General features: G+C 36.3%; 1 protein-coding gene across 2 annotated transcripts; it reads right to left on the bottom strand.

The window, feature by feature from the left end:
- Positions 1-15,970: 15,970 nt before the first annotated feature.
- atg4c (autophagy related 4C, cysteine peptidase) lies at positions 15,971-25,355 on the bottom strand. Of its 2 annotated transcripts, none has more exons than XM_077198631.1 (11): positions 25,137-25,355; positions 24,690-24,816; positions 24,507-24,590; positions 22,814-23,047; positions 21,053-21,377; positions 20,862-20,932; positions 19,904-20,070; positions 19,092-19,170; positions 18,336-18,412; positions 17,722-17,841; positions 15,971-17,393 (listed from the first exon to the last, which is right to left on the bottom strand). In XM_077198631.1, the coding sequence occupies exons 2-11, from the start codon at positions 24,799-24,801 to the stop codon at positions 17,232-17,234; spliced, it is 1,431 nt and encodes a 476-aa protein (XP_077054746.1). In that variant the 5' UTR covers positions 24,802-24,816; positions 25,137-25,355; the 3' UTR covers positions 15,971-17,231. The 2 variants fall into 2 exon arrangements, with proteins under 2 accessions (XP_077054746.1, XP_077054747.1); XM_077198632.1 differs by having other exon boundaries at positions 24,511-24,590; positions 25,137-25,207.
- Positions 25,356-25,612: the final 257 nt, after the last annotated feature.

Raw genomic sequence — 25,612 nt, 5'->3', positions numbered from 1 at the left:
ATATATATAAACATACAGATACAAAAAATACAACAAAAAAAGTTGGACCTGAAATAAATAGTATGTCATTTTATTAACTAACGTTAAAGAGTTAGTTCACCCAAAAAATCAAATTTCGGTAATTAATTACTCACCCTCTTTCCAAACCTGTAAGTCCTTCGTTCATTTTGGGAACACAAATTAGGGTATTTTTGATGAAATCCGAGAGCTTTCTGACCCCATGTGACTATAGTGGGTCAACCTTAATGTTGTGAAGTGATGAGAATACTTTTTGTGCGAAAAAATTAAAAACAATAACAACTTGATTCAACAATTTCTTCTCTTCTGTGTGATGCTGTTCATGTGAGCACCACGACACATGCGTGTGCTGCTGACACTGGAGCCGGCCAATACTATGCCGCCGTTCTGACGGAGAACCCAGAACACTTTTTGCACACAAAAAGTTTTCTCGTCACTTCATGACATAAGGTTGAACCACTATAGTCAGACATGGACTATTTGAACAATGTCTGTACTACCTTTCTGGGCCTTGAAAGGGGTTATGATGTTATTGTCTAATGGGGGGTGTCAGAAAGGTCTCGGATTTAATAAAAAATACTGTGGTCCGGAGATGAACGAAGGTGTTTGGTCTCGTTTGGAACAACATGCGGGTGAGTAATTAATGACAGAAATTTCATTTTTGGGTGAACTAACCCTTTAACAAAGATGAATAAATAGAGATTAACAAATGTATGCTCCTTGGTAGTCAATGTTAGTTCATTCTTTATATATATTTGTTTTATTATATAATATGATAATCACTAATCTCTAATACAATATAAATGAAATGAAATAATATAATACACATATACTAAAATACAGTTGTTGGTGTCACAAATTAAAAAGACAAAATCAATAGGTGTGTATGGACAAAACAAATACATCAACGAAAGGTATATTGTTTAGATTTATCAGATAATTTTTAACTTAAGATTGTGACCATTGTATGATTTGTTTTATTATATATATATATATATAAATGATATAAAAATAAGTTTAGAGATGAAAACCTGCAGAAATATTGATAGAGAGCAGACAGCGTGATTCAGTTCTTCTATCAACAATGGGGAGGTTTTACTGTCTTCTCAGAGCAGTGAACAGAAACTGGGCTAAATGAATTTGGAATTCACAGGGTTTGTTACAAGCTGGTCATAAAAAATGAAATGTAATTAAATCATTTCAATATAATCTGTAATGGCAAGAAAGCAGAATATTACAGCAACATAAACTGCATTTTTTTTCTTTCTTTTAATTATGTAATTCGAATTCAAACTAGAATTGAAGTCCCTGAACACAGCGCACTCATTTTATACATGCACAGAGTTTAAGCACCTGCGGATATGTCAATCTCTTTCCAACATGTATGTTTTCTACGCGCACTCTGCCAATCTGATCTCACGTTTCTTGTTTTTATGCCAGGCAACAGACAGGCCTGCTGAAGCCGTCGGTGGCAATTTCAGCGCTCGGACGAGTGTGAAGATGGCATGTCTTTCTCTGCTCAGAGGCTGTGACCATTGCCAGAGCCCAGGAATCAATTCCTTCTGTTTACAGACCATTTCACAGCCCTTTACCTGCAACATCACTTGTGTCAGGCCCATAAATAGCCTTGGATATATAATGGTTGGATTAGCATAATGGTCCGAGCCGCAGCCTCTTGCCAGCACAAAAGGAAATGTCAACACATCCCCCTCTCTGCGAAAGCAATTAGAGGCCCATTATGCGGCCTCACTGGAAACATCATCAAGGTTAAAGACAAGTCCAACACCCCTCTGAGCGCTCTTTTATTCCACTCTCTGATAGATGAGCCATAGAAACTGAAATGTTGGTAAACAGTGGCTTGGAGTGCTCTCTTTAAGATCAGCTCCAATCAGCCCATGTACTCAGCATTAGAGAGCTTGTGTTTGTGTGTGTGTGCGTGGTTGGGTGCAAGCGTTGGGTAGAAATGCGAGTATTTCCTTAACTACAGCCTGGGTTAGCCTGGGGATGCTGAATATACAGAGAGGGCAATAGATGAAACCACGGATAGAGAGAGTGGAACGAGCACCTCATGTTGTTAGTCTTGATAAAAAGGCTAACGGGGCAACACTTCCACCTCATTGGACCTCAGTGCTGAATGTGAATTTTTTAAGTAGTTTGCAATGATGATTATGTTCCGCTGAACCACATCGTCTTTGTTTAATAGCTCTTTTCACATGTCATGGAAAGTGGTTTGATTTTTCTTGCTCAAAAACATGCATTTAATTGTAATTAATTGTTATTGGGGTTTTTTTCTGTATCATGGACACTGCTGTGTTACTGTATTCGGCATTATAATATACTAAGTCATGTATAATATAATTTAATGTAATATAATATAATATAATATATAATATAATATAATTTACAAGGAGTCAAATTTCAATTATTAACCTTTGATTATTTTAATTTTATTTGTATTCTAAGCTTAGGAAATATTTACATTTGAATATAATATAATATAATATAATATAATATAATATAATATAATATAATATAATATAATATAATATAATATAATATAATATAATATAATATAATATAATATAATATAATGTTTCTGTGATAATTTACAAGGAGTCAAATTTCAAGTATTAATCTTTTGAACAAAATTATTTGTATTTTATTTTTATTGTATGATTAGGAAGTATTTACATTTGAATGTAATATAATATATAATAATTAATGTTTCTGTGATAATTTACAAAGAGTCAAGTTTCAAGTATTAACCCTTTGAAAAAAAATATTTGTATTTTATTTTCATTTTATGTTTAGGAAATCTTTACATTTGTGTATTGTTTGGCATAATTAAATGCAATTGTTCATTGTAATTCTTACTAATATGCGGCTGGTTAGTATTATCTGATTGGTAATATGTTCACACTCTGTATCACAATATTACTGTACATACTATGAAGGAAACCGAACCAAAAGTCAACCCATGTGGAAATGTAAGGATAATATCAAGGAAAAAAAAATGTGCCAACCTTTCATTTTTCTTTTCTTTGTAATTTGTGGAGCAGTTTATAACAGCTGGCAAGGAAGAGTTAAGAATCAAAAGGCCTTGCAAGTATTGCCACAAAACTGCAAAGGCAAGCAAGGCCATAGAGCAATGGTTCATGACCACCTATCATTCTGTGTGTGAGTGTGTGTGTGTGTCTGAGAGAGTGTGGTCAGCTTAGGGGGCTGTAGTTAGCAACCTAAAGGTCATGGCCTTCAGCACTGAGAGAAAATAAAACTCTGCTGCACTGACCAAATTTAGGAAGTGGAAAAGCACACAAATCATAATTCCCAGGCCTAAATCGTTTTGGATGTAGGCTACTGCTTATGGTCCAAACAACAATCGCCAGGCCTATACTCTGTATGCTTTTTATAATTTATGTCATAAGGATTTAGTAGTGTTTCCTTTCTTAAAGGTATAGTTCACACCAGAATCCTTTACTCACACTGAAATGAAAGTGTTTGTTGTTATTGTTAACTATACGACTGTTAAAAATAGTTTTCGTTTATTTAAATAAAGCTTAAAAATGAAAAACAAAATATAAATATTAAGCTTAAAAACTGACGAAAATTTGACTTTGCTGTAGCAACTAACTTAATAAAACAAAATAATTTGAAGTTCTACAATTACTACAACTAAACTGCAGTAAAAATGACAAAAGCACATAAAATTACCGAAACTTAAACTAAAACTTAATTTAAAACTGAAAATAAAAAAAATAAAAAATTTAATTCAATATAATATTAATAAATAATAGTATATAAATAATGCTAAAATAATACTGGAAACTGAACAGTGACTACGACTCTTTCTGCTTCCTATTCACTTTCATTATACGGACAAACCGGCTTAGACATTCTTCTAAATATCTCCTTTTGTGTTTTATGGAAGAAATAAAGTCGATCGGCTTTGGAACAATATGAATAATATTATTAATAATATATTTTCAAAAGGATTTTTGTCATTTTTATTTAGCTATAAGCTTTATGCTCTTACAGAAACAGTTCATCTTTTCACTTTGTCTCTTCTCTGCAGCAACAGTCACGTTTGTGTTATGATCCTAGTTCCTGAAGCACTGGATTACCACCATCCCACTGTAATCCATTATCACAAAACAGGTGTGGTTATGTCACACAGAACAAGATGATAAGTCACCAGGCTGTATAGTATTGATTGGGGTCCTGGAGACTTACCTAAAGAGGAGGCGGGGGTGAGTGATTGTGTTTTACAGAGGACATTATCAGTCCCTCAGTGGCATTAGAGTCCTGTTCACACATACAGACACACACAGGCTGCAACAGTAAGTCACAAACTGACTTAGCCGAAGTACATCCGATCTTAAAGCCAAATTGTAGGCTGAAACCTAAATGCTTGCTGTCTGTCCAGGATGTTTTTCATTTCTATTCTTGACCACATATGCAATTGCTATCTCTTGTGGAAAATGAAGCACTGAGCTTTATAAAAAAAAAAGCTTCTTCTTTTGTTCCCAGAGTGTGTGTCTGGTTTTAATCTTGTTCACCTGTTCCTTTTATCTGCGAAGATGAAATAGGAAAGGATGACTTTGTCGAAGAGGCTGCGCAGAGCATTGACTGAGCACAGCACGCCGAGAGCACCAGGATGGATAAATCTGTCCATTAGGAGAATTTAAATAACTTTTACAGTTTTATCAGGATCTATTTGTTAGGCAGGAGATTTATGGTCAGCCTGGGAGGGCGTCCGTGTTTCTGATCTGCCCTGTCTGGAGATTAAATCTGGATCAGCCCGAGGAGAGACCAGCTTGACTGCCACAATCCACAATTGGAGATGATCTTATCTCTTTAAAAATGGTCTCGAGACGACGGTGGGGATGAGAAAGAGCCTCTCTCTCTCTCTTCGTCCTCTACTCGCAAACCGTATGTACGCCATCTTGCTTTAGCCCTCCCCGGACGCTCCACGTAAACTCCATGTAATCACACTGATAACACTCACGTGTAGCCTCTCTCAACAGCCAGGTGCAATCTGAGGCACGGGCCAGCCTAACAAGGAATTAAATATTTTTTCATGCTACTGCCCCCCACTTTAATTGATTGATGCTAAAAGTTTAGCTAATAAAAAGCTAGCAGGTGATCGGAGGCAATCCTGGATGCGTCCTCAGAGGGAAAAGGGCTGGATCGAAAGTGACAGCTTGCATTTTCGGCTTGAGCCGGTTCTGTCATCTCAGGGGCTGGATGTGTGGGTCTGCCTCTTCAGACCAGAGCCCGTCTGAAACACACATGTACTGCGAATCAGGGAATCAATAGAACACTTAATGAACAATTAGGGGAACAGCTGTAGACCTGCCAAAGACCCATCTGTACATAGCTGGGAGGGAAGAGAGGGGGAAGAGAGAGGCAGAAGGATTTTTGGTGAGGATGGGGGTCCTAAACGATAAGATTATTGTGAATACTTGTACATATGTAATAGGCGTAGTGTTACTTAAACATGCATATTTTAATGTCAAAAGTACCTATGAACAAATGTAGCTTTAAATAAAAGCTTCAATGCCAACAAACTGGTGCCTAATTGAAGAAAACATAATGTTTTTAATGTTTAATTTCCTCTGATAGCAACTTTAGCTCTAACCTAAATTAGCCTTTAGCTTTAGCCTGTATAGTAAATGGTATTTAGGAGCTTAAGATAATAAAGCTAATAAATTTAATCCATAAATTTGCCAAAAAATTGTTTTTTTTTCTCAAAGTAGCAATTTTGACCTACTAAATTAGCCTTTAGCTTTAGTATTTGGAAGCCTAAAGCTAATAAATTGAATCCATACATTTGTTTAGAAATTAATTCTAAACAATGAATTCCTAATTGAAGTAAAACGTTTGTTTTCAGTGAGCTTTAATTAGTCTTTAGCTTTAGCCAAAAAGTAGATATTGTTTAAGAGGTTGAAGCTAATAAAGGCTAATTTAAGGTATGGTAATAGATAAATACTAAAATAATTCAAAATCAAATATTTCTCATAGAGGGGACAGGACCACAGTATCACATACACCCTGTCTGCCACAATATTGAATAATATCTCTCACCCATTTTCTGTCTCGACTCTCAAGCTATTCATGATGCATAGAGATATATTCCCCAAAGCTGACAAGCACTGTAAATGATGGGGATGAAGTGAGCCTCTTTGTCCACTTGTTAACAGGAAATGTCGACCTTACGTGCCAATCAAAGGGAAAAATAGCCAACAGCGTACACACACACACACACACACACACACACAGTAGTATGCATGCACTGACATGCAAAAACATTTCTGTTAGATCGCTTCAGCCTTCGCTTGCCTCCTCAGACATTATGGATTACTGGTCTATGACTGACAGATATTATGCTTAACTAAGCACAAGTATCTGTACCTGGGGAAAGGAAGATTATAATTGACCTTGGACACCCTCGGTCGTGCTTTATTAAAACTTCATTTAAAAAAGACAAAACCTTGGTGAGGCAAGGAGCCACAGCCATAATGGATTAGATGGAAATCCATTATGCATCGCACACAAGAAAAAGTAGGGACGGAGACCTGCTTTAAAAATATATTTTTAGTACAGAAAATTAATGCCCCCACACAGGGCCACTGAATCATTTTAAATGGCCTTTTTTAGTATATAGGTATATGTGTTGAGAAGGCCAATATTTCAGCAGCACAGATTAATGGATCATTAATAGATAAATGTTTTTTGGCTTTTTTTCCATTTTCAATGTAGGATGCTATTTTAGGAATTTTTGTGTATAAGTAAAGGGTATTTTGCAGTTAACAGAATGTGTTCATCATGTATTTACATTCAGATGAAAAAAATGCAAATAAAGTTTGTTAATGTTACTTTGTTGTCAACAATAACCAAATACTCTTAGATTGCATTCAATCATTTGACTATGTTCATAATATAGCACAGCCTACCATTTTTTCTTGCTTAAATAAAACTTCCAGTCCTCGGATTTCATTGCCAAAGTAATGCTCCAAGAAGGCTGATGTTTAGTCCGACAGCTGTCAGTCTGTGTATTATAGGGGATTCTTCCATGACCCTTTCATCGGTTACATCTTTACACCAGTAGACGCAGGGCGACAAATTATTGTCTTTTTGTGTATTATGAGCGAGTCACGTGCGATTTGTTATAAACATTGACTGTGTCCGAAATCGCCCCCTATACCCTAAAATAGGGCACTATTTGAGGACAGCTAGTGGTGTCCGAAACCATAGTGGACATTATCGGGTGCACTCATTTAATCTTATAATACACTGCAATAACGAGTGTACAACCGATGTATACTCAACGGCTAGAGAATACCAATAATACACTGGGATGGTCACGCCAAATTAATTCCCACGTCTTGCCAGATGCCGCCCGCAGGTGAATTCATAAATATCATTAGCGGCTGTCTCTATAAGCCACTATAAGCAAGCTATCCGCCATATTGGAATGGTCAAAGCCGGTCCGTGAACGTTCGAGTGCAAAATGAGTGAGTGATCGAATGCGGAATCTATACATATCTATGGTGAATCAACCATCCATCCATCCAACCACTGTTTCAATGTGGGTACAGCATAATATCCTACAGGTATAAATTCCTTTTTAATTGACTATTAAATTGTTTAATTAATTCAATTCAATTCAATTCAAATTTATTTGTATAGCGCTTTTCACAATACACATTGTCTCAAAGCAGCTTTACAGAAATTGCATTTCGGAAATGTACATAGAAAAATACAGTTAGTTAATCAAGTATTAATTTATGGCATAACATATCGCCGGCTTTGAGTCGTCTCTTCACAGGCGTCGAGTCGTCTCTTCACAGGCGTTGGGGCATCTGAAGTCTCCGTGAGAGGCTGGATACAAACTGGAGCTGACGAACGCTATTTACCTCGGGACTAGCGTCCCGAGATAACAGCAGATAGGCAGATGGGAAATAATTAGCATAGCTGATGTTCATAATGTTAATGCATTCGAACTGATTCAGCAGTAGTATCAAAGGTTAAGGATTAAGTGAATGCTTGGTTAAAGAGATGCGTCTTTAATCTAGTTTTAAACTGGGACAGCGAGTCTGAGTCTCGTACAATATCAGGAAGGCTATTCCAGAGTTTAGGAGCTAAATGCGAGAACGCCCTCCCTCCTTTAGTGGACTTAGATATCCTAGGAATGACCAGAAGCCTCGAATTTAGTGATCTTAAAGAGCGCGATGGATTGTATGGCGATAGAAGGTCTGTTAAATACACAGCAGCTAAACCATTTAGGGCTTTATAGGTCAGTAGGAATACTTTGTAATTGATACGTAACTTAATAGGTAACCAGTGTAGAGATGATAAAATAGGTGTTATATGATCATATTTTCTTGATCTAGTAAGAACTCTAGCAGCTGCATTTTGCACTAACTGTAGCTTGTTGATTGAGGATGCAGGACAGCCAGCTAATAAAGCATTACAGTAATCTAGTCTCGAGGTCATGAATGCATGAACTAACTTTTCTGCATCAGAAACAGATAGCATGTTGCGTAGCTTAGCAATGTTTCTAAGGTGGAAAAAGGCTGTTCTTGTAATATATGAAATATGATTTTCAATTTTCAAGTTGCGGTCTAGTATAACACCCAGGTCTTTTACTGTAGTGGATAAAGTAACAGGACATCCTTCTAAATTAAAGTTGTATTGTAAGGGATTTTGTGGGTAGTTTTTTGGACCAATAAGTAGTACCTCCGTTTTATCTGAATTTAATAGCAGGAAATTACACGTCATCCAGCATTTTATATCATTTAGACACTCTGTCAATTTAGATAAGTTAGTGTTTTCATCTGGTCGTGATGAGATATATAATTGAGTGTCATCAGCATAACAGTGGAAATTAATTCCATGTTTTCTTATAATATTACCAAGTGGCAGCATATATATTGAGAATAGCAGAGGGCCTAACACCGATCCTTGCGGCACTCCATAGTCTACTGACGTTATCTTTGATTTTTCCCCATTTAGACAGACAAAATGGTAACGGTCTGATAAGTAAGATCTAAACCAGCTTAATGCCTGTCCCTGAACACCAGTGTAGTTTTGTAGTCGATCCAGGAGTATTTTATGATCGATAGTGTCGAACGCAGCGCTTAGATCGAGTAGAACTAGTATTGAGATACAGCCTTGGTCAGAAGCTAAAAGTAAATCATTTGTAATTTTAACTAGCGCAGTTTCTGTGCTATGATGCGGCCTGAATCCCGACTGGAATTTTTCATAGATATAATTTTCTTGTAAGAAAGAGCACAATTGAGCGGACACAATTTTTTCTAGTATTTTAGACATAAATGGAAGATTTGAGATGGGTCTGTAATTTGCTAAGTTATTTGGATCTAATTGCGGTTTCTTAATGAGAGGTTTTATTACTGCCAGCTTGAATATTTTTGGAACATGACCTAAAAATAAAGACGAGTTAATAATATTAAGAAGAGGCTCTTCGACTACAGGTAACACTTCTTTCAGTAGTTTAGTGGGTATTGGATCTAATAAACATGTTGTTGGTTTAGATGCAATGATAAGTTTATTTAGCTCTTCCTGTCCTATAGTTGTAAAGCGGTGTAGTTGTTCTAGAGGGGCCATAATTGAGGCTGAATCATAAGACATCATAGAGGATTGTATATTTACAATTGTGTTTCGGATGCTTTCTATTTTCTCATTGAAGTAATTCATAAAATCATTACTACTATGTTGTAATGGAATATTTTGCTCTGGTGATGTTTGTTTATTTGTTAGTCTAGCCACGGTGTTGAATAAAAACCTTGGATTATTTTGGTTATTTTCTATTAGTTTGCGGAGATGCTCAGCCCTTGCTGCTTTTAGAGCCTTTTTATAACGTGACATACTGTCTTTCCACGCGATTCTAAAGACCTCTAAATTAGTTTGTTTCCATTTACGCTCTAAGTTACGAGTTTCTCTCTTGATTGCATGCGTAGCACTGTTGTACCATGGTGCTTTAGTTTTCTCTCTAACCTTTTTTAATCTAATTGGTGCAACAATATCTAGTGTACTAGAGAACATGGTGCTCAAACTGCTAGTCATTTCCTCTAGTTCATCTGTTTGTTTGGGTGCACTGCGCAGCTGAGATAGATCAGGTAAGCTATTTGAGAAACTATCTATAGTGGTTGGAAGGATTGTTCTGCCTGGTCTATAACGTGGCGCAACGTGACAAATTTCAGCAGTACGTATTATACAAGTTACCATGTAATGATCAGTGAGATCATCACTTTGCGGTATAATATTTATATCAGTTGGATTGGTTCCATATGATATAATTAAATCTAGTGTATGATTTAGACGATGAGTGGGACCACTGACGTTTTGCGTGACCCCAAAGGAGTTTAATAAATCTGTAAACGCAGTCCCTAACGCATCATTTGTATTATCTACGTGTATGTTAAAGTCTCCAACAATTATTGCTTTATCGACATTGACCAATAGATCTGAGAGAAAGTATGCAAACTCTTTTAGGAAATCAGCATAGGGCCTTGGAGGTCTATATAGGGTAGCCAAGGCTAGAGATAATATGGATTTGTTTCTTACATCTAAGAGCGTAACATTTAGCACAAGTACTTCAAACGAATTAAACCTGTGACCTGTTTTCTGAGTAACATTAAGAATATCTCTATAGATTGTTGCAACACCGCCGCCACGACCGATCAGACGGGGCTCATGCTTATAACAGTATCCTGGTGGACTAGACTCATTTAGACCGAAATAATCATTTGGTTTAAGCCAGGTTTCAGTAAGGCAAAGTACATCGAAACTATTATCTGTGACCATTTCATTTACAATAACCGCCTTAGGTGTGAGCGATCTAATGTTTAGAAGACCTAGCTTTAGAAATTGTTTTTGTTCACTGATATTTAGATTTTCTGGTTTAATTACAATAAGATTTTTGCTAGATCCTACACTAGATTTATTGTTTGGCCTCACTAAGCGAGGAATAGACACAGTTTCTATATAATGTTCTACACTACTTATATCAATTAAGTTGGGACAGCAAAGACTGTGATTTGGACTTTGACTTACTAGTCATATGGTGTGTAACGTCTTGGTTAATAAACCTGTTTAATTAAGGTTTATACATGCTAATTTCCATGACAGAGTTCAAGATAAATATTTTCATTACTGCAGGAGCTGCCAGTTTGCTAAGTTTCAAATGATTAAACAGCAAGCACAAACTAAGCAAAGCCGGGCAGCCCTTCTGGCGCACTCAGTGTCCGAAATCGCTCACTATTTTCCCGTCAAGTGGACCATAGTGGAGTAACACAGGGAATAGTGAATGAGGGGGCGATTTCGAACACAGCTACTGATTTGCTCTGTGACGCAAATGGTTGATTCTGCTTTGTTTGGTTGTTCCGTGTGTGGAGCGGCATCTTCATGTATATATATATATATATATATATATATATATATATATATATATATATATATATATATATATATATATATATATATATGTGCGTGTGTGTGTGTGTGTGTCTGAATATTTAAGTTCTCAACATTAACTTCTTGTTTATAGAACTGTTGAATAAATCTTACAGTCTGTATATCGGCAAGAACAAGGACATTGTTGCTCTTTTGATTAAATGAAACGGTTACAAATTATTAGCATTTTAATTAAAATACTAAGCAAATTCATTATTAATTATAAAATGCTATTCTATATAAGACAGACTAAGATATAGGCTTTGACATAAATAAAGGTTGTTGCTCTATTGCAATACTTATCAAACTTTTGGACCCACTCATTGTCCTCAACAATATTCGTAGACCCCATGATTTTTCCAGTTGTTCGTGATTTACTTTTTGCGCACAATTTTTACCAGATGAAATATTTTATCTTGACATAACTAGACAATTTTGTTTTTTATAAAAAAAAAAGTCCATGGAGTTGAAAGACTTCAAGTCAAGAAATAACACTTTTAAAACACTTCAAAGAAAAATAAATAAATAAGGATATTGATTTGATAATTGATATTTACAGTAGTTGTTTTAGCTTATTTTAATGTATTTTTATGTCATTATCTCTCTTTGTTTTCCCTTTATTGCAGAGGTTTCATTGTGACATAAAGTGGACGTTTTGAAGACAGTGATTAAGTTTATTCACTGTTGCAATTACAGTCATATCTCTGTTAATTAATGGGAGACTTTTACAGTGTCATGTTTCCTTAGATAAAGAGACATTCAGAGATCATTTCATCTGTGCGCCTAGGAAAATAATTTCAGTCCTAACTTTGATTAAAATGCACACCTTGGATATGTTTTTATGACCGTAAAGGTACACTGGATGACAAAAGAGTGTCTGTGAGATAGATGTTGTGCCTCTCTGTGGTGTAAAGTGTCTCCTCTCATCGGAATGAATGTCTGTGTGTGCATTAGCAATACTCCTCTCCAAAGCCCCCCCATCTCAACTGTGGAGCACACATAGCTGACTCGACAGGCTCAACAGCAGGCAATATCCCCTGCTTTCAAGCCTTTGCTCCTGCCAGCTCTGGATGGATTTGGTTAGGAAATCGTGACAGGGGGTCGGCCATGCCTGAGAGGAGAGGGGAATGAGGAAACAAGTGTTTGCTCCGTATAGCCCAAGAGATGCAGGAAACAGCCCCTGTGATGTCCTGTCACCTGAAAGGCGTATGAAAACAGGCACATACATCTGTTATCCAAATGTTAACTCCGGGCGCCCTGTGTTGTCACGGTGGAGAGGGAACGGGGTTGTGGCTGGCTAAAAGAGCTCCTCAGGGGAGGCTTGGGTGCTCGGTAGTGGGAAATAATAGGAAAAAACAAAACGATAAACATTTAATTTAACATTTAAAAGTATATTTCACTAAATTAAAGTAAAAAGCCTGTCATTTATTTTCATTCCAAATCTATATAACTTCCTTCTCCATTTTCTGAGAAAAAAGTTTTATTTAAAATATATATATATATATTATTTATACATATATTATCTCCTTGGAGTGCGGTAATGTGGTCTTTTACACGCAAGCTGCTCTAATCTTTAATAAGGGGCCAAGCACTGAAAGTTCGAAGGCGCCTATTGAAATCGTTGGTGTTCTTATTATTCTTCTTCTTCTATTTCTTCTTCTTCCGTATGGAAATCTATGGCAGCCCATAGAACCGCTTGCGGGAAAGTTATAAAATTTGGCACACTGATAGAGGACAGTCTGTACAGTCACCATTGCAAATTTGGAGTCTCTATCTCAATCCCTCTAGCGCCACCAACTGTCCAAAGTTTCTCTCATGGTTATGCTAATAACTTTTGAACCATAAGGGCTAGAAACAAAATTAAATTGCCTCATATGACGTCATATAAATCCTTTCGACATTTAGATTTTTCGAACTCGTCCTAGATGGTTGCTCCGATTTTCACGAAAATTGAACCAGATCATCTTCAGACCATGCCGACAAAAAGTTATGGAATTCAAGTTGATTCGTCAAACCGTTCTTGAAAACCACATAAACTATTTTTACGTAGCGCTTGCAAAAACAGATGTAAGACATGTATACATGTCATCACAAGCATGACTTGAGGCTACATGCTGCGTTTCGGCGCAGCGCCACCTACTGCTCCGGAGATACAAAACATTTATATTTTTGGTTATAACTTCTGAATCGTTTGTCCAAAAATCATAAAAGTGGGTTCGTTAGATTCAGGGCGTCATGCCGAGTCGACATGATATCCCATTTTTCCATATCGGCCATCTTGGGCAATTATTTACATGCTTATAACTTTGGATTTGGTTTACTTATTTTCACGGGAGTGAATCCTGAATCCTTGCCGAGTCTAACGATACCAAGCATTCTAGGTTTTGCCTTATGGTTAGCGCAAAGTTGTAAATTAGCGCTTAAAACATTTGCCAATATCTTCTAAACCGTTAGACCGATCGAGACGAAACCACCGTAGGAAGTTTGGAAACATAGGTTGTTGTCAAAAACTAATGCCCAGATGTCAAAAATGTTGATACTAAGAGGCAAAAAAATCCAATCAAAGTCACCCATGGGTAATTTTTTATGCTCTCATACATATAAATGTCTATAAGTCCAACAAAATTGGATATTTTCACCAAATTTGACATGTATGGGCTCACTCTGAGAACACATAAAAAAGCGGTGGAACTGCGCCACTTGGTGGCGCTATGATAGAACAAAACAAGGACGTTGCCATTAATCACAACATAATATCATGATATTAAATGCAAAACTTTACGAATGCATTGGTGTACCCTTACAAAACTCGGTATGTGTCTTGATAATCAATTAAATCACATTTTTAGTTACTGTATATATGCTTTTTCAGCCATTTTGCCTAAAATCATCTTTAATTGTCTTCATTTTCTCATTGTTGCAGTTGGTCTGACACTCCCAGCCATGTTGACACGTCTTATTGTCTTCTTTGCCCTTGCCCCTTTTAATTGCTGCTTGCAGCAATATTTCTGTATACCTCTATATAAGCACTATAGTTTCATGTTTGAAAAAATATATTTTTTTTAAATAATAATTTTTGTAAAATAAGATTTAAAATTATTATCATTAAATACTATTTTTTTATTTTACAGTAAAATAGTATTAGTAATATATTTCTTTATTGGTTTGGTAATTCCAGTGTTGTTTTAAACCCCAGTGACATTCATTGCACAAGAACATATTTCATGAACCTGCCTGAAGAGTCTGCCTGTCTGTCTGTCTGTCTGTCTGACTACCCAGAATTTCCTCAACTTGGTGTAATATGTGTAAATGCATGTCTATTTCCATCTGGAGGAAACGATCAAGTGCTTTGCCTAATTTTGCCTGGGTTTCCACAAGAGATGGTCTTAGAAACTAAAAGAAAGACATTAAGGAAAAAAAACGGAATAAACACTGAACTGATTGTTGATAGTTCTTTCCAGATGAATGACTGCGCTTTCTCCATTACAGCCTGCAGCAAAAAACCTTATGTCATATCCTATCTTATCAAAATGCATATCAAAAAGAGAGAGTAGAGAGAAAACTTTATTCAATCCAAATTGCCTGCAAAACGAAGCCTCTCAGAGAATTCCGCTTCTTTCATCTGTGGAATTCGCTCGCCGGAGCAGATTACATTTTAAGGAATCTGACGGAATCAATGCCTCTATTGGCAGCTGTGCTATAACAGAGAGATGAGGTCTGGTATGGTCCCGTAGCCGCTGCTGAGATACAGAGTTCCCCCCCTCAAGAGAGAATGATTCATTAATCAAATATTCATACAGGCAGCTTCATAAATACGGCTAGAACACAAAGTCTTCTCAAAGCAGCCATGCCTCCCAGCACAAGCGACCTTTCATGTAACACTGACGGAAAGGGCGGCATGTTGCCTCACCCCTAATGTCCCAAACTTCCCTTTTTCCGCTCTCCTCCATTCCTCGTTTCCTAAATACAGCCCTAAATGAATTTACTGATCACAGACACTGAGACGATGGGGCTATTGTGCTTCGCTGCTTCTGTCTTCACAACATGTAGTGGTGAGACAGGCAGTGACTTATTCTGCTTGCTTGGTTCCACAGAAGGGCAACTTGTTCCCCCAACCAGACCCTATGGGCCATGACCTTATTAATATAAGAATTTGTATTTAACATGAAAATAGCAAAGCATTACTCAAACGGAAAAGAAACAGAAGAATTAACCATGGCAACACAGAGTCCAAGCAAGGATATTTAGAATTACTTTGCCCTGGAAAATGACGTAATGACCAGATACAGATTTGTTTCATGGATGGGTTATGAAAAGGAGTTAGTAAGTGCAGGTCATTTTCATTTGCAGTGTTTGTTGAGAAGACGAGTTAATAGACTGAAAATAGCTCAATAACAAATTTGCTGTTCAGTAAAGAACGGAAGTTGAACTACTTTAAATAAATCCTGTAGGTAATTACAGATTGAGTAGAAACACGTTTTGATTATTTAACCATATTAGATTTATTTTTCATTTTTGAAACCAACAATTAAAAAACTGAAACGTTCATTGTACAAAATGATTTTGCCGATCAAAGTATAGTGTTACTACAAATACATGTTAGTAATTTACACAACTCTTAAATTTGACAAATGGTGGATTTAATAGGTTTGAATAAATAAATGAAAAAATTATGCAAGTTACCTATAATATATCAACATTGTATTAGAGCTAGTGTTAAAGTTTTGTTCAATGCCGAGTGCTTTGGTTCAAAGGTGTTTCTAACAAAAATTAAAGCTATTCATGGCAGTACAATATCATCATATTTACAATTTTGTTAAAATGATACATCACCAAGAAAATAAACTTGAGGGTATATATATAAGGCATAATTTAATAATAAATTACTCCTTGATTCATACGGGTTTATATCTTCCATTACACCTTAAAAATAACACAGTGAGCTCCCAAAGACTAACACGATCTTTGTGGCGCTAAAATTATGGTTTTTCATATTGGCTACTGTATTGTTGTTATTTGGCATTAATTCATCTTATAATAAGCACAGTTTCAGTGCATACCAATGCACTATCACAAATATTTTTTTTAAAACGCTGGCAGCAGAGAGATCTAGCTACCACTATAATTAGTTATATGTGATACAGTGTTTTCTACTCACTTGTAAAGGCACATTATCCTTCTAGTTAACATAACATAAAACATAAGTTTTTTTAAGTTAAATCACCATATAATGTATATCTTTCAAAAACGGGAGATTTAAAAGTACAATAAAAGTGTTTTGACTCATTGTTTTAAGAAATAATTAATTATATGTACCCAGAGAAAAGTAACATGATTCTATTTGAGAAAAAAATACATTCTTGTTAAAAAAATACATGTATTAACCACGCATGTCCATTGCATTTATATGAGCACACTGAAATGTTTCCTGGTTTAGCTAGTAAATAAAATTGCAAATGTGGATGGCCCATGTGCATGAAACACTCCAGACTATGATCACCATCTCTGGATTAAACTTGGCTTTCAAGCGCATACTGACAGAATCATTGACATCAGTATGGGTTCAGTTAAATGGTCAACTCTGTTAAGCTAGTGAATGCACTGATTGGTCTTTTTGTTAAATGGCTTTTTCTGAAATGACATGAGGGTTCTATAGTTTAGGCCCACAGTGTTATGTAAATACAGCCCTGATTTGTGGTGTATCACTTGGCTCTTGGTTAGAGGCTTGAAGGGTTCTCTCAGAGAAGCACAAAGTCTCCCGATGTTGTCCCTGCTTTTTTTGAGTCCCTGATGAAAGGCCATTCTCGCTTTTCTACAGCCATCGAAAGTTCATAATCCTTCCTGTGTCCCTTCATAAAGGTGAATGCAGGGTACTTCTCTTTAGACGACGGCTCCAATATCTAGCAAATTAACAAACACTGTTTATCAACCTAAAATGTTTTAAATAACATACAACATTTGCCCCTAACATTAGTCTCTGCTGGGAGCAGTGCCAATAGTTTCACAGTTTCCAATTACCTAGTTAAATGCTGCCACCTGCTGACGGAAACTTAAATAGCTGCCTTTCTAAAGCTTAAAAGGGAAATATTTTGCTGTTTTTTCTTGGACAGTATGTGAATTTAGGCATAACATAATACAACATTTTAAAATGAAAATGAACATGCCATTTGCCATTTATCAAAAATTTTTGCTATACTTCAATTAAAACATGAACAAAGGTTTACCCACCTTTGCAAGTTCGTTGCAAATTCTTTCATAGTGTTCGACATTTTTGGAGAAGAAACCAATGGTACAGCTCGGGTCCATTTTACTGAAAGGCATTTTCTTTGGTGATGGGCAATGAAAGGACTTTAAAGAAGAAAAAAGATGAAATATCCATTAAAATGAGTCAAAAGCAGCAATTTGTTTTCCATGTTTGTGAAATCACAGTGATCCATACAATCCTGCGGCTCCAAATGATGGATGCGTGTTCATGTGAAACGATCAGATTGCAGAAATAAAATATTTTACTTTTTGACACGTTTTTTGACAAATGTTGAATTCTGCCGGAGATCTGAAAGGCTTAGACAGCCGAGCAAAAAGTATGGCCCAATATTTCTGTCTTTCGCCAGGCCACTTGCTACAGCATGCAAAAAGCGTAAAAATAAGTTATGATGCTGAAATATAAAATCGTTGGAGCTATATAAAATGTTGGAGCTGATACAAAGACCCGAACAATGTGTAAATCTCTAGTGTTCGGTAATTGAGTGTGGAGGTCTACTTTCAGATTCATACCCTTAAGTACAGAAACTATTAAATTCACATCACCGTGCGCCGGTCAGCTTTTTGTAATTCCACATTACCTGCAGAGGGAAATCGCTTGTGCTGACATCCACAAAAGACTGACAGTAATGAGGATCCATGTAAATCAAGCTGTCATCTGCAAGGACAAAACAAAAGACAAGTTATTCAAAAAACACAGTGATTATTATAATGCCTATCCTTGCCCAATATCTATGCAGAGCAGCTCAAAGTCACCCACCTCAGTTGGGCTTCAAACAATCAAATGCGAGAATTTTTTTTGGTCCTTCCTAAACTCGGATGGATTAAACGCTGCATAATCGAATCTGGTTGTACAAGCACATTCTTTATGCAGCAAAGGGGGCTGTCATTTAATTTTGGTGTGGAGGAATTACTTTTACAAACATGCAATTATATTACATCATTTGCATATGATGAATGCAGACAACGGGCTGGGCCTGGCAGGGAGAATGTATTGCTTGTCATTTAGACATCATCGCGGAGTGTATTTCGAATTGCTAAAATGTAAATGGGTAAATATTGACTACCAACATGTCCAACTGAAGGTTTCCACTGGCTCCTGCAGGTGATCGAGAGTGGGCTACTCTGGGTAGCTCTGAAATCTATGCAAGCTACTTATGTAAGTGGAGAAAGCCTGCCATTTCAGATTGCCTCAAATGATAAATGGTGTAGTAACTTTGGTGGGTTCGGAAAAAATAAAATAAGCTTCTCTGATGCCGCTGGCCTTCTCTTAGCATGTATTCTTTTACTTTGTCTCTTGAAGAGTGCGCATAATGACTTCTGAATAAAAAACGAACCTTGAAATCCAACAAAATAGTAGGCCTGCTTAGGCTTTCCTCCAATGATGCCGATACAGTACTCTAAGCTTAATATGCTCTGGGGAGGAAAGAAAAAGAGAACAGTTAAGATCACTGTATTGTAAGTTGATAGCCACATCTTTAACAAATATTTCGGTTTTTTTTTTTGTCATTGTATGATCTAGTTTGTATTTGTACAACTGTATTTGGAGATTTGGGTGATCTCCAAAGTATCAAAGCTGGTTTCCGCCACAGAATAAAAAAATAAAAAAAAGGTAATTGCGACTTTTTATCTCACAACTGCGAGATGTAAAGTCGCAATTCTGACTTTTTATCTCGTTAAAGTCGCAATTGTGTATTATAAAGTAAGAATTGTGAGATATAAACTCACAATTGCGAGAACTAAACTCGCAATTCTGACTTTTTTTCTCAGAATTGCATGTTTATATCTCACAATTCTGACTTTATAACATGCATTTGGGAGATATTAAGTCAGAATTGCATAATATAAACTTGCAATTGCGTGTGATAAAGTTCTGAGGAAAAAAGTCAGTATTTGACTATTGAATTAATCAATGTTTAGGAAATTGGACTTTATAATTCGCAATTGCGAGTTCATATTTCACAATTCTGAGAAATGATGTCAGAATTGCGAGATATAAACTCGCAATTGCGACATATCAATTTGTAATTGTGTGTTATAAAGTCAGAATTGCAAAATGTAATCTCGCAATTGTGAGATAAAAGGTTGCAATTATCTTTTAAAATGTTTTATTCTGTGGCGGAAACAAGCTTCCATACCAAAGCCTCACCTTGACAAAGCTTAAGTATTCTGGGTTGATCTTCTCTCCACCCAATCTCACAGGAATGAGGATGATGACAGCTCTACTATCAGGGGCAGCGCCAGTATTGAGTCCCTGAGGATCACAGTGGCTGCTCGTGTGCACTGAATGGCTATCAATAACATCAGCACTATACACTGCAGACAATCAACAACAGAGGTCAAAAACAGGTACATTTCTCTGTGAAGTGGGAAAAATATAGCGGTTACTGAATCTAAGGGTGCTTTCACACTGGCACTTTTGGTGCGCACCCGGGTTCGATTGACATCCGACTTTGGTTCATTTGGATGATGTGAACGCAGTTTTCCGAACTCGGGTGCTCACCCGCGAACCGAACCAAGTGTGAAAGTGCCCTAATTGTACTTGTACTCTCACAATACACAATTCAGCAACGATTGTACGATGTCTGTGAGATAGCTTAAAGATATTTGGTGTGTGTTGGTTTTGTATTATAATATGTACACATTACTATTCAAAAGTTAGGTAAGATTTTTAAGACAGCATTTATTAGATCAAAAATACAGTAAAAAAAAAAACCCCAGTAATATTGTGAAATTTAAAATAATTATTTTCTAAAATATTTTAAAATATTATTCATTCCTGTGATGGCAAAGACTTTTCAGCATCATTACTCCAGTCTTCAGTGTCACATGGTCCTTCAGAAATCATTCCAATGTGTTAATTTGGTGCTCAAGAAACATTTCTTACTATTATCAGAGCTGAGAATGTTTTTTTAATATTTTTTGTTGAAGCACTTTTTGCTTATAATATTGTGCTCATAATATATTTTTTTGATGAAAATTTGTAATAAATAAAAAGACAAAGTATAAGCAATTTCACTAGTGGTTTTAAATGTCAGAAGTCTTCTATTAATCATATTTGCCCTTTTGCTGTTCTGTGAAAGAGTTTAGATCGAAATGTTCCATACCGGTGCAGTCCTGTGCCACATAAACACTTATCCCTTTCAGCATTGCTTCTGCTGCCTCATCAACAGCTTTTCTGAGGGACGTATAGGAAGAAAGAGTGACAGGGTGAGATATATTTGATATACTGAACATTATAATGAGGAATGGGTGACTTAAACACTATAAAAACATGTATGTATTATGGACTCTTTACCTGAGTATGTGTGCCACCACTGCTGGGCCGTACCAATCTCCTGCCTGTTTTCCAGAAGTCATTCCTAGCTGCACTAGTCTGTGGATGCCCAGATGGGCTGACGGTCCGTCCCCAAACCAGGACACAATGGTGCGATGATATGCCTCTTGTAGGTATGAGTCGGCCTCCTCAGCCCCTCCTTGAGCAGGACAGAGAGGCAGGGTGACCTGTACTCTTTCTCCTTGAATGGAGGCCTCTAATGTGGCCACCAGTCTCCGTGCTGCACTGCTGGTCCATGTCTCTGCATCCAGCGGCTCCAAGGTCAGTGCTTCGGACCAGGTCCAGTCTGGTGACAGAGAGAATTATTTTAAAAAAAAATGTATAAGAAAAAATACTTTTGTGCTTTTCAGGATGCAGCAAGTAAATACTTTTTCAGAGCTTGATTTGCATTTACTTATTTGTAGTTGTTAATAATCTGCCTCTTAATTCTAATTTTTATTTTGTTAATTACCTCACAAAATTATATCTTATATCTTATAAATTATATCAATATGGTGCACTAAGAAACAATGAAGCAAAAGTCTTTCAGAACTCCTGAAAGTTTGTCCTAGATTTCTCCAGATGTGACAGGCATAAATTTGACTTTTAAATGGACAGTAGGGCTTGTGCAAGAACAAAAGTCCAATTATGATATTCAATGTAGTCAGTATTTCACCTTTACTACATTTTATCCTCACAAACAGAGTGGGTGTCTGAAATGGTGTAGGTAGAAGTGCTGAGGGTCATAAAGGTGCCGGACCTGGCTGTGGGGCCATTAGGTAATGACCTTGCTAAGTGTCAAGGCCTGTAATTGGCCAATAAGTATATTTTATTAGCCATTAGCCTCTTTATAGACAGATATTTCTATAATGACATATTTCATTATAGGCGTGGGCTCTGGATGACGCTTCAATGTTGTTTTTTGAATGAAGGTATTAAACTGGCAAATGCCGTGGCCTGTTCAACATATTACACAAAACCGTCCTCCATTAATCATTTGAGAACTCATCCTTTAGAGAGTGACAACCTCTGACACTGAAATACCCAACCTCTAAAATAATTTTTTAATAAGAATTTCATTATGTAAATGAGAAAAACTTTGAGAGAGAGCTCAAAAAAAAATGTTCTGGGGTGTCTGTTGCTAAAATATAATCAATCACACTCTCACACATTTTTAAGTCTCTTATGCTCACCAAGGCTGCATTTATTTGATTAAAAAAAAAAACAAAAAAAAATAGTAATATTGTTAAATATTATGACAATTTAATTTATTTTTATTTTTAATATTTAAAAAATGTATTTATTCCTCTGATGCAAACCCGAATTTTCAGCATCATTACTCCAATCTTCAGTGTCACATGATCCTTCAGAAATCATTATGCTAATATGATGCTCAAAAAACATTCATTATTATTATTATAAATCTTGAAAACAGTTGCGTATAATTTTTTTCCCCAAAATTTCTTTGATGAATAGAAAGTTACATATAAATATTTTTTTAAAGAACCTTTTTTTTAACATTATACATGCCTTTACTGTAACTTTTGATCAATTTGATGCATCCTTGCTGAATAAAAGTATTGATGTCTTTTAAATAAATTATATAAATATATAAAAATATAAATTTTACCGATCCCAAACATTTGAACGGCAGTGTATATAAAAGAAAAGTGGGTAAACGCTGAATGCATCTACTCATTACTCATCATCATCATAACCAATTCTCTCTCCACCCGATCTCACCTCTACCCAAGATGTGAAGCATGAGAGCCTGGGCCAATATCATCTGCCCTGCCCGGAGTGTACAACCCCACCCACAGTCTGAAGTGTGGGTGGAGCCTGGAAGGGCGGGAAACTCTTCTCGATAGGTCAGCCAAACTCGTGAGGTGAAGTCCCTTCGAAATCCATCAACATTGCCTGTGACAACATCGCCATCTAATCCCTCAGCAGAATGACTCTCAGTAGGACTTTCATCATCTAAGGGCAACAGTTAGAGCAAACATTTCATGATACATCTGGTGTGTCGGTGTCAGAAATTAGTGCCATCATTTTCATTTTAAAATGCCAGATATATTAAAGGGGTCATGAACTGCATTTATACAGTTATTTTATATTGTTTCCTGAGGTGCACTTATAAAAATTGTCATCATTTAGAAACAGAAAGCCATTTTCTACCCTGATTTTAGCTTCTGATTTAAATGCTCTGTTGGAAGGGGCGTGTCTACTATGAGACTTAAGTGTAAATGCCCACTGCTGTGATTGGCTAACATTTGCATATGAAATGAAGTATTACATTTGGAATCCTGTAGAAAACTTTTACTACATTTTTACTATTGCAGCTGTCGAGATTAACAAATCGTGAAAAGTGTTGATTATAGCATTATATTTAATCTACTTCCGTCGCATGAAATGTTGCAGCAATGAGCATTGTAGCCGATGACAGACATGCCTGTTGAGCGCATGAATGCAGTGATCTCGTCGTCATTGCTACTAGATTTCTGCACTCTTACGAATGCTTTCATCATAACAAACACAAAATAAATAAGAGATTGTGCAGTGTAGACAGCGTCATTGATTAGGCGATAATGCGAGTTTTGGCGAGAGTCCAGAACTCAGTCACTGATAAACTCGCACTGTTTGATTGACAGCGTCAGCGATTATAAACGGACTCAAGGGTTCTTAAATCGCTTACTGTATATAATTTAATCACAATTTAATTAACATTATTTTCATGCTACTAAGAGAAAGAATGTGAAGTTTAGTCACTGGCTTGATTTACTGAAGCATAAACAGCAATAAACGGTTTTGAGACTAAGAATGTCTGACTGTTCATGAACTAATACATTTTAGAAATTATTGATCACAGATTAGGCGTTAGAATATGGTTACTTACATGTTGAGGCATTACTGTCAGGTTCATATCCTACAGTAAAAGTCTGCGCCAAAATTGCGACTGATTTATCAAAGAATCCACAATGAAATGTGCCGAATACACAAATAATGCAGATCTACTGAGATATTGATCTAGTTGACAAAAAAAAAAAAACTTCCTAGTTTTTTGGCAGGTAATGTTATTTTTAGTCCAGTGATCCTGTATCTCCCTTCTCTCATTCTCATCTCACTAACAAGCCAGTGGGCGGGACCAAAGATGTGATGATGTAGTAGAAGTAGACGTTGATATTCTTCTGCAGAGGGGGTCTTTAGTCGCACTATTACATGATAATGTAACAATCTGAGTATTTTTCTGAGCTTGGTTTCAATAAAAGCTGTTATTGGACTACTGAGGAAGTTTTGAGTTCTGATGTTTTTACAGTACAATGACCTACATTTTAACAGATTAGAAAATTAGATATTCATGACCCCTTTAAATAAAGGTAGAATGTGAAGGATAACAATTTAAGAAATATGTGCAAATGTTCTGTGTAAAACATCTCACCCACAGCCTTGAAGTGGTAGCATTTCCCCAACAAGAAAACAGGAGAATTACGGCTAAAGGCAGTTTTTGATTTAAGAGCCCAACCTTGAAGGGTTAAAGAAAATGCAAGATTAGTCACGTGCACAGGTATGTCACTTGTGAAAGACTGCAATTAACATCCTAGTGAGATCTGTCATTACATACTGTACTTCACATTGTGCCATGCTGACATAAACTTGGACTTCAGTTTCTCCACCTCGTCGGTCTCTTTAGTCTCCATTTTATTAGCCACGGAGCAGAACCCATCACAGCACATACGATGGAGTTTTTTCTATTAAAAGTTTTCAGTATTACCAAAACAAGTTATGTCTTTGTGGAAAGATGTAATTTTACTGATTTACTCACACAGGTGACATTTACACCACATTTCCATAATAACGTTGCATAGTAAAGAATCATCAAAATACGGCCATATTAACACAATAGCAGAACAGAAAAGAGGCTAGTATGCTAATTAATCAGTGAGCGTAACTGTTACACTTCAAAACGTTACAACGTTGTCTATATTAATTGTAAATGTAAATGCAAACAAGCGGCGAACAGCTTGTAAAATAAACAATTGAATATATAAAGATATACTTTAAAACATACCTCACATGTCTTGTTACAGAACAACTCACAGTGCAACTGCTCACTTCTGTTTACATTTTGAGGAAGTGGCTATTCTCGTTCGGTCTCGCGGTATTTTAAAATATTCTCCCGTCTGGCACATTCTTCATGGAGTCGTATGGATTAGTGCAGGGCCATGTAGCCTAGAGATCATAGGAGTAGAGATCTCTGTATGGCTCTGGATTAGTTATAAGGACGTCTGACTCATTTCTGCCAACCAGTTCTTTTAAACCACTCGTTAAAAAAAAAAACTGGTTAATAAACGTTTTTAGACACATATTGGTGCATATTACGGGTTTGCAATAAAGGATGGTTGTGGGTTTTGTGGTTATGTGGTTCCTTTTTAAATTAATTTCAATGGTTGGAAAGATTTTATGTTATAGTAAAATATTTATTAACAGCAACTAATTGTGTGTGTATTGATAAAACATAGTGAAGAATATTTGTACAAATACTTT

The sequence above is a fragment of the Siphateles boraxobius genome, unplaced genomic scaffold (assembly GCF_051911475.1).
Source record: "Siphateles boraxobius isolate OS27281-9 unplaced genomic scaffold, OSU_SipBor_1 41, whole genome shotgun sequence".
Lineage (NCBI taxonomy): Eukaryota > Metazoa > Chordata > Actinopteri > Cypriniformes > Leuciscidae > Siphateles > Siphateles boraxobius.
This window is presented reverse-complemented; position numbering and strand designations above follow the sequence as displayed.